Source organism: Orycteropus afer, unplaced genomic scaffold (genome assembly GCF_000298275.1).
Source record: "Orycteropus afer afer isolate SDZICR_OR568_19922 unplaced genomic scaffold, OryAfe1.0 scaffold00197, whole genome shotgun sequence".
Classification (NCBI taxonomy): Eukaryota; Metazoa; Chordata; class Mammalia; order Tubulidentata; family Orycteropodidae; genus Orycteropus; species Orycteropus afer.
In genome coordinates, this window is record NW_006921784.1 from 3295513 (window position 1) to 3305972 (window position 10460).

Consider the following 10460-nt stretch of genomic DNA (forward strand, 5'->3'; position numbering starts at 1 on the left):
TTCTTGAACTGAGTTGTAAGATTAAAAAAAAAAAATCTGGATATGAATCCTTTGTCAGATGTTGTTGTTGTTGTTGTTATGTGCCATCGAGTCAGACCTGACTCACAGCGACCCCTCCTTGGGTTTCCCAGGCAGTATCACTACGGAAATAGATTGCCCAGCCTTCCTTCCGAGGAGTGGCTGGTGGATTTCAACCGCCAGCCTTCTAATTAGCAGTCAAGTGCCTTAGGCACTATGCTACCTTGTCAGATATACATGTATAATATTTTCTCCCTGTACGTGGCTTGTCCACTCATTTACTTCATGGTGTTTTTTGGAGAACCAGAAGAACCGTGGTTCGAGCCCACCAGTTGCTCTGTGGGAGAAAGATGTGGAGGTCTGTTTCTGGAACGATTACAGCCTTGGAAACCCTGTGGGGCAGTTCTCTCTCCTATAGGGTGGCTATGATGGAATGAACCTGATGGCCCCAAAACCAAACCTACTACCATTGAGTCAATTCTGACTCATAGCGACCTCCATTGGGTTTCTGAGGCAGTAAATATTTACAGAAGTAGGTTGCCCAGTCTTCCACAGAGTGGCTGGTGGGTTTGAACCTCCAGCCTTCTGATTAGCAGTCAAATGCCGTAGGCACTCCATGGGTTAATATGTATAGTTTTTATTTATCTGCTGAAATTTTCTCTTTTCATTCTTTACAAGCATATTTTTCTTTATGTTCTTTGAACATACTCATAATTCCCATTACCACTGAGTTGATTATGACTCAAAATGATCCTATGGGACCAAGTAGAACTGTCCCGTAAAGTTTTGCAAAAGGGTGTGAGAGTAGCATCATCTGATTGCCTCTAACTTCACAAGGGGGAGAGAGAATCACCATCAGCAGGCTTGTTCCTATGAGGCCAGACATGCCACCACCTTCCAGCCTTTTTATCAATTCCGATACCAACCATCCCTCCCATGGCACTCACCTACTTCTCTTCTGGGTTTGATAATTCATTGCAGTGGCCACACAGAACTTGCAGACAATACTCACAAATATGGGGTTTATTGTTGTTGTTGTTGTTATGTGCCCTCGAGTTGGCCCCAACTCATAATGACCCCTCCTTGGGTTTCCGAGGTGGTATCTCCATGGATGTAGATTGCCCAGCCTTCCTTCCGAGGAGTGGCTGGTGGGTTTGAACTGCCAGCCTTCTGGTTAGCAGTCATATTAGGGAAGTAAAAGATTATAGCTCAGATTTAGGAATGCTCAGGATATAATTCTTCAATCAGGACAGCCTCCCTAGATCATGCCCTCCAGTATGCCTCTCTTTGCCCTCGGCTTCTCAGCCTGATGTCTGCCCTGCTCAGGCTAGTATTACAAAGCTCTTTTAGCTCTGCTGATAGGTGCCTCTAGGTGTCCCCCACTCCTCCAGCAAGACTCTTCCCCAAAGGCACTCGGCTTTCTCATTCGTGGGCAGGTAAGCCCACTGCTCTGTCTTGTGCCTGTTGGTTCGTTTGCCGCCATCTCTCTGCTGGTCGTCTCTGCCATCTCTCTGCCGGTCGTCTCTGTCAGTCCTCTCTGCCAATCATCTCTGTCATCTCTCTGCTGGTCGTCTCTGCCATCTCTCTGCTGGTCGTCTTGGCCATCTCTCTGCCGGTTGTCTCTGCCAGTCCTCTCTGCCATCTCTCCAGTCGTCTCTGCCAGTCGTCTCTGTCATCTCTCTGCCGGTCATCTCTGCCATCTCTCTGCTGGTCATCTCTGCCAGTCGTCTCTGTCATCTCTCTGCTGGTCATCTCTGCCATCTCTCTGCTGGTCGTCTCGGCCATCTCTCTGCTGGTCGTCTCTGCCAGTCCTCTCTGCCATCTCTCTGCTAGTCGTCTCTGCCAGTCCTCTCTGCCATCTCTCTGCCAAAGAGGTCCAGTGCAGGGATCTTAGGTCCTCTGGCTCTTTTCTCTTGATGGCAGTGAGATCCCCCTTCTGCCTCTAGGAGAGTTCATTTTAAGACTAGCAGAATGGCACAGTTAACCAATTTCAACATTAGGGTTCCATACACCTTATCCCGATGGCCCCACCCCCACAAGGGTGCTGTGTACCTTATTTACATTACTAACAAGCTATCCGATCCCTTTGGTGGGCCACAAGCACCTTGTTGTTGTTGTTGTTGTTATGTGCCGTCGAGTCGGCCCCGACTCACAGCGACCCCTCCTTGGGTTTCCGAGGCAGTATCACTACGGAAGTAGGATTGCCCAACCTTCCTTCCGAGGAGTGGCTGGTGGGTTTGAACCGCCAGCCGTCTGGTTAGCAGGCAAGTGTCTTAGCCACTATGCTACCAGAGCTCCTTACATTTGCAAAATCCCACCCAATAATCTGGTGGGCATCACAAAGACCATGGCTAGAAGAGCCATACCAAGTAATTCACTGCACCACTGGTTTCTAAGCCCAATGCTTCTTTACAGAAGCGGACTGCCTCACCTTTCTCCTGTGGAGCAGCTGATGGTTTGAACCACCGACCGTTTTGTCTGCAGCCAAATGCTTTAACCACTGTGCCACTAGAACTCCTTATATTAAAAACCAAACCAAATCCATGGGCATCAAGTTGATTCTGACTCATAGTGATCCTAGGGAACAGAGTAGGACTGCCCCATAGCGTTTCCAAGGCTGTAAATCTTTGTGGAAGCAGACTGCCTTGCAGCTGTTTTTAAATCCTTATATATTATTTCAACATCTGGGATCCTTTCAAGGTTGTTTCCATTAAATGGGTCACATTTTTGTGTTTCTATTTATGTGGAGTACTTTTGTATTGTATGCTAGATATTATGAATGATAACAGGGTAAAGACTTTAAATTCTGTTATATTCTTCCTAATAATGATTTTCTTCTTTTTTTTTAATCAGGCCATTTAGTTGGCTGCATTGGAAATGGAAACTCTTAGCTCCTCCACCGTAGGCAACAGCTGAAATTTTTAGTTTGGTTCTTAAGCCTTAGCAGAGATGCTCTGAGTTTACCCTTTGCACATTGCTTCAGTGATTAGCCAGTGATGTGAGCAGATTCTAAGTACAGTTGGGGCACCTTCTTTCTGGCTTACTCATGTTCAGGATTTTACTCCTCCTGTGCTGCTGCGCTTGCTGTGAAATCTGTCCTCTGGTTCAAGAAAGAAAGACTATGTTTTGTTTGTTTGCTCTCAGTTTTAGCCTCCCTTATATGGTATGGACTGGGGCATGTCCACAGTCAAAAATGAAAAACTCACCCCGTGCTCCACTTCTTCTGCCCACTGCAGAATCTTCCTGCTTTTGGTTGTTCTCCACTATCTTTCCCCACTGCCATCGACTTGATTCCAACTCATAGCAACCCCTAAAGGGTTTCCAAGGCTGTAAATCTTGGGGCAGTAGATTGCCTCATCTTCCTTTCGTGGAGAAGCTGGTGGGTTTAACCACTGACCTTCTGATTAGCAGCCAAAAGCCTTACCCACAGTGCCACCAGAGCTCCTTCCAGTGTTTTAGGTAGTTTATAGTGGTTGTATGTGGGATTGTTATTTCAGTAGGACTACTTGGCCATAATTAGAAGCAAAACCTCTGAGCTCTTTTGTAATGTATGCAATTTTACGAACACGCATCCATATGAGCCGTCATGAGTCTGTATTTTTAGATATGAATTACATGGCAGGCAGCAGAAACATCAGCCATGACTTTACCTGAGGCTTTGGCTGTTAGATTTGACAGTAGTAACTGGAGCAAACCAAACCAAACCAACCCTACAAGACAGGGTAGAACTGCCCCATAGGGTTTCCAAGGCTGTAAATGTTTATGGAAGCAGACTACCTTGTCTTTCTCCCTTGAAGTGGCTGGTGGGTTCCAACTGCTGACCTTTAGGATAGCAGCCCAATGCTTTAACCACAGTGCCACCAGAGCTCCTAGTAACTGGACCAGGGGCTTTATAGGTTAAGGAAATCAGGGCAAGGTATTCCTCTATTCTGTATGTAGTGAGTACACTGCAAACGTACAAGACCAGTAGTTTCAGCATGTTCTAAATTTCATATTAACGTGGAGCACAGTAAGAGAAAAGCCCATTTCCTATGGTCAGTAAATGTTAAATATTTATGATCAATAGCTTCAGTCCTTGTAATTGATTCCTAAGTAATATATAATTTAGAGTAGTGATGGATTTGGGTGTGCCTAAGGAAAAGAAAATTGTCTACAATATTAGGAAGTTCAAGATACATAACCATCTGTGACTTGATGGAGGGTGGTTGTAACATAAAGATGTATGATGCCATTTGTAAAACTAATTTCTCTTTTCATTTAATCTCTTGTTGCCCAAGAAAATGCAGCTAGTAATTAAGATACCATTTTGGGCTTGCTTGTAAATGCTGCTGTCTTCATTAAATTTCACACTTGTGTAAAGGAGCTATTAAGAGACAGCCTAAGGTAACACTTTTGAATAGCTAACTTTGTTAAAAATACGTTTTCCAAATTTCTTGCAATAAAATGTAATTGCTTTTTCTGTTTTCACTCCATAGAATCTTCTCACATATTATCTATTAGAGATAAGACTAAATGCTGGAGGGCATGTTTTGTTAAATTGGAGGCGTACAGTGACTTTTGATTTTTCCTGTCCTTGCCATTCATAATAAATAAAGTTTCCTGGTTTCTTCACTAGTTTATCTTCTAATTCACTTCTCATGAGGTTAAGGGGTAGCAGGGGAGAGATTCTAAAATACACACTGTTTTAACACTGTCACATTTTTAAAGATGTGCCATTAAATTATCCAAAGTAGTTAAGAGGTGGTCAGTAAATAATCATTAAGCCTATATTACCACACCGAGTCCTCTGACACACTTGTAAAGAAAACAGAAAAGAAAAAAAAGGGGGGAGGGGAAGAAAATACTGTCTTTTGTTGATGATAATACAAGATCATAGCCAATGACAACATGTTCTACTTTGTAAAAATGGATGCAGGGTCCAATTGTTGCTATTGTGTGTACGTACAAAGAGGTTTTTTTTATTACGGCATTTCTCTTTTATTGTTTCATGTATTGTGATTTTTTTCCATTGAAATTCTAAGTCCCCATTTCTGTGGCTGGTCTATTGTGAGTGCGATATAATGGATGAAAATATTTTTGGTTTAAGCATCCTACTATTTAAAACAGATCTTACTTCAGATGTCTGTATTCTTAGGTTAGTCATGGGGGGAAGCACTTATAAGTGTCTCTTTCCACTAATTTTAGGTCCATTTCATATTTTTATAGTATTTCATACTTCTAAAATTATTTTTCCAGGTCAATACTGATTAAAGCATTCTCTTCTATTACGTATTAACTTTAACCTTAGAAAACCATCTTGAAGAAAAAATATTTAGTTTTATCTTTTAGATTTATTTTGTCCTTTGCCTCTTCCTATGATTGCTAATAGATATGCAGTTAGAGTGGGTGAAATTTGTGGTATGAATAATTTCTACAGAGAATAAGACTAAAACTCTAAACTTTTTTTTTTTTAAATCATGTTTTGGGTGAGTGTTTACAGAGCAAATTCATTTTCTATACAGCAGTTCATACACACTGTTTCATGACATTGACTGTGAATCTCCACAGTGTAACAGCTCTCTTCCCACTACCTCCTTGTAGTTACCTCCTCCCTGGGTCCTTCTTTCCTATGCATTCCTGCTCCCTGAGCTATCTCCCTGTGCAAATATGGCCCTTTTGATCGCCATGCTTGATTGTTCTAAGGAGTGTAACTACCTGGTGTAAATGTTCACCTTACATGCCTGTCTTTTGTTTGGCTGGAAGCCAAGTGAGTTCAATTCCAGGCCTGAAGGGTCACTAGGGAGCATATTTTCAGGGGTTTCACCAGTCTCTGTCAGATCTGTAAAGCTGGTCTTTGTTATGATTCTGAGTAAAACTCTAAACTGGCTTTGAACAGAAATGTAAGATGCTTTTGAATCCAGAATTTTAAAATCTAGATCTTTGCTTTTTCACACTTTAAGGAGGTCTTTTGCAATAAATTTTCCTGGTGCAATATGTTGTTTGATTTCTTGACTGCTGCTTCTGTGAGTGTCGACTGTGGAGTCAAGTAAAATGAAATCCCTGACAACTTCAATCTTTTCTCCATTTATTGTGATATTGCTTATTAGTCCAGTTGTGAGGATTTTTGTTTTCTTCACGCTTAAGTGTAATCTATACTGAAAGCTGTAGTCTTACATCATTAAGTACATTAAGTCTTCTTCACTCTCAGCAAGCTAGGTTGTGCAGTCTTCATGTCGCAGGTTGTTAATGAGTCCTAGAAAAATGAGAAATTGGTCCATTCCTTTATAACCTGAGAATGTCAACAGCTTTTCTAATTCTGACTCAAAATCTATTACAGAAAATATTGATAAATATGACTAGATAAAAATTTTAAAATGTCTATATAGCAAGAATTGGTTCTTAGTTGCCGTCAAGTCAGCCCTAGACTCATGGTGACCCTAGGCACAGTGGAACAAAATCCTGCCTGGTCTTGTGCCATCGGTATGATTGGTTGTGGATTGAACCATTGTGATCTGTAGGATGTTCATTGACTGATCTTTAGAAGTAGGTTGCCAGATCTTTCTTCCTAGTCTGAAAGCTCACTGAAACCTGTTCAGTATCATAACAAAACACAAGTTTTACTGGTGGATGAGTGGTGGCTGTGGATGAGATGCATCGGCTGAGAATGAAACCCAGGTCTGTGTCATAGAAGGCAGTAATTTTACCACTAAACCACTACTGATGCCATGCCAAAAATGCTATAAGCAAAATCACTAGCAAATAGGGAAATAGCATTTGCAACCTATGTCACAGGACGCATTAATTTATAAGAAGTTCCCAAAAATTGAGAAAAAAGATTAAAAAAAAAAAAAAAACTCAGTAGAGGACTGGGCAGAAACATAAACATTCAGTTCATATGAAAAGATGCTCAGCTTTTACTCTTACAAGTAAAGTGCAAGGGAAAATTTTACTAGGATGTGATACAATGAATACTAGCCAGGAGTGAATGCTACCAAACTGTTGGTAACAGTATTATGTTAAGACACAAAAGACAAACATACCATGATTCCGTTTATATGGCATTCTGGAATAAGCAAAGCTATTGGGACAGAAATCAGTGGTTGTCAGGGACTGGCAGTGGTAGGATGGGACACGGGGATGCTGTTTTGAGTGATGGAAATGTTCTATGTCTTGGTTGTGGTGGCAGTTACACAAGTATACAAGCTTCTCAAAGTTGACTGAATTATGCACTTAAAAAAGGTGAATCTTATTGCATGTAAATTATACTCAATAAATCTGAATTAAAAAAATTAAAAACCATCCAGTAAAAAATAAATAGATAGGTAGGTAAATAAATCCCCTTTTACTGATTAGCAAAATTCCAAAAATTTTGTAGCACTATGTTGGAGATGCTGTGGGGAGATAGGCACTCTCTGATGGGAGGAAAATAGTGCAACCCTTAATTCAGCAATCTCTAGCAAAATTACATGTGCATTCACCCATTGCCCTAGCAGTTCCATTTCTAGGAATCATCTGTTTTTATTGCAGCTACGTCCCACCTCACCTCACAAAGTAAGAAACTGCTTTGTTAGTTGCTGAGTACACTGTGGAGATTTGGTTTTGTACAGATACGTGTAAGTAGACATAAACATTCTTCCCCTCCCCCATTTTACACAGGTAGATGCCTGCTTTGCACTGTGTTCTGTACTGTGTACAGAAAGTACTTTTGTACATATCTCAGAGATATGTCAGTACATATAGAACACCTCTTGTTTTAAAAAATTAACATTCTCAGTATATTCTATTGGGTACATAGTTTATTATTTAACTAGTCTCCTTCTGGTGGAGATTAAGGTCATTTTACTATCTTGCTATTATGAACAATTCTGCAAGGAAAAAATCATTGCATACACTATTTCACACATGTGCAAGTATGTCTGTAGTGTGAATTCTAAGAATTAGATTTGCAGGGTAATAAAAATGTGGCTGGTCTTATCTTTATATGTGAGGGAGACTTGAAAAACCTCTTTAAAGTGTTAAAAAGCAAAAATATGTCTAACTTATGCATAGTATTTTCAGTCACCTCATATGGATGCAAAAGCTGGACAGTTAATAAGGAAGACTGAAGAAGAATAGATCTCTTTGAATTGTGGTGTTGGTGGAGAATATTGGCTATACCATGGGTTGCCAGAAGAACAAACACATCTGTCTTGGAAGAAGTACAGCCAGAATGCTTAAAAGTGAGGATGGTGTCTTAGGCTGGGTTCTCTAGAGAAGCAAAACCACTGACGTGTGTGTGTGTGTGTGTGTGTGTGTGTGTGTGTGTAGAGAAAGAGATAGAGAGCCACTCCTCGGAAGGAAGGTTGGGCAATCTATTTCCGTAGCGATACTGCCACTGAAACCCAAGGAGGTCACTATGAGTCAGATTCAACTCAATGGCAAAACACAACAACAACATACATATATGTATATATATGTATATATGTACATATATGTGTGTATATATATATATATATGTATATATATATATATATATATATATATATGTATATATATATATATATATATATATATATGTATATACAGAGAGCAAGCGAGAGAGAAATTTATAGAGGCTGGCAAGTCCTAAGTTCGTGGGGCAGACATCAGGATGGAGGCTTCTCCTGACTCACGCAGCTGCAGGGGCTGAGAACCCACATTCAGCAGTCAGTATAGCAGGTGGGGCTGCCTTCAGTGAACGATGAATCCAAGATTGGCAGGGAAAATGGCAGATTGTTGGCTTACAGGCTGTGAAGGCAACAGTTCCCCAGATTGGCAGGCAATACGTCAGGCACTGGTTGACCAAGAACTGGATGATGATGACCTAGATGTAGGATTCAGATCCAGCAGAAAGCAAGAGAATTTTCCCAGGATATGTATATATGCATGAAGCAGGGCACACTCCTGATTGGCTGCTCATAGCGTATCTCATCATGGAGCTGATTACCTTACATCAGATCTCATCATGGGGATGATGACGTCACTACCCTGGGAGCTCTGGTAGCATAGTGCCTGAGACATTTGACTGCTAACCAGAAGGCTGGTGGTTCAAACCCACCAGCCACTCCTCGGAAGGAAGGTTGGACAATCTACTTCCATAGTGATACCACCTCTGAAACCCAAGGAGGGGTCACTATGAGTTGGATCCGACTCCATGGCATATAGCAACAACAACAACTGCTTAAACCCCTTAGAATCATAGTCCTACCAAGTTGACATACAACCTTAACTATCACAATCCACCCCTTGTCAACTTGGCATTTGTACACATCTCCTTAAGCCACACATAATCCCTAAGTAAAGACAGTTATAAAGTCATACTTGTACCTAACATGATACAACTGATACACATACAACTGAAAACACATTTAGTCCTGTTTATGCCTTATATTTTATAACTGAAGAAAACAAAAATATTGATGCACACATACAATGAAGAAACACAACACAGTCCTCATTTCTGTAGCTGGTCATGTGGTCATAGCTTGTGTTTAGAACTACCTCCTTCTACCACCCATTTCATTATTTCCTTGCTCTCAGCAAGCACATCAGCTGATTGTGGTTCTTTGCATAGTACAGTGACCCAAACCTTCATTCCTGAAGGGTCTGTGCCATTAGTAGTCATATCAGAATTGGGTTGCTATAGTTTTCTATTGACTTTAGTTACAGGGCATTGTAGTATTAAGAGACATCCTTCAGAATCTCCTGTATTCCAGATATATCGTCCTTTACCTCCATTGTGTAATATCAATCCAGTTTCCCCTGGGTAATTAGGATCAATCACACCAGATAATACAGTAGCTCCCTTTTTTTGCCTGTTGATACACAAGCATGAGGAGTTCAAAATGGCCAGGTAGCCTTCTTAACTTCTATTTCAGTGGAATCAGTATCCAGGTGGGAGTGTTCCTCCCTTTGGGACCAAGACCTCCAGACCTGCAGAGCATAGGGTTGCAGGGACAGGAAACAAAAATTTTTTGAGTGGGTGACTAGGGTGATAGTGAGTGGTGCTACTCCCATTTCCATCCCTTGGATCCTGGACCCATGGATCCTGGCTATGGGAGAAATGTTGTTGTTGTTGTTAGGTGCCGTCGAGTTGTTTCTGACTCATAGCAACCCCACGCACAGCAGAACGAAACACTGCCCAATCCCACGCCAGCTCCATGATCCCTGCAATACTTCAGCCCATCATCACAGCCACTGCGTTGTCCATCTCGTTGAAGGCCTCCCCATCTTGTGTCAACCCTCCACCCTACCAAGCATGACATCCTGCTCCAAGGAATGGTCCCTTCTGACAACATGACCAAAATAGGTGAGACGAAGTCTGGCCATTCTCACTTCCAAGGAGCATTTCGGGTGCACTTCCTCCAGGACAGATCTGTTAGTTCTTTTAGCAGTCCATGGTACTTTCAGCATTCTTCGCCAGCACCACAACTCAGAAGCATCAA

The 10460-nt window shown here is 41.5% G+C and overlaps 1 protein-coding gene across 1 annotated transcript in view; it reads right to left on the minus strand.

Annotated features, from left to right (window-relative positions):
• The window catches only part of PITPNB (phosphatidylinositol transfer protein beta), a 122854-nt gene extending 121194 nt beyond the window's left edge, over positions 1-1660 (minus strand). The window contains exon 1 of the mRNA XM_007947945.2: positions 1356-1660. Within this exon, the coding sequence (XP_007946136.2) occupies positions 1356-1660 (305 nt within the window). The remainder of the gene's footprint in view (positions 1-1355) is intronic.
• Positions 1661-10460: the final 8800 nt, after the last annotated feature.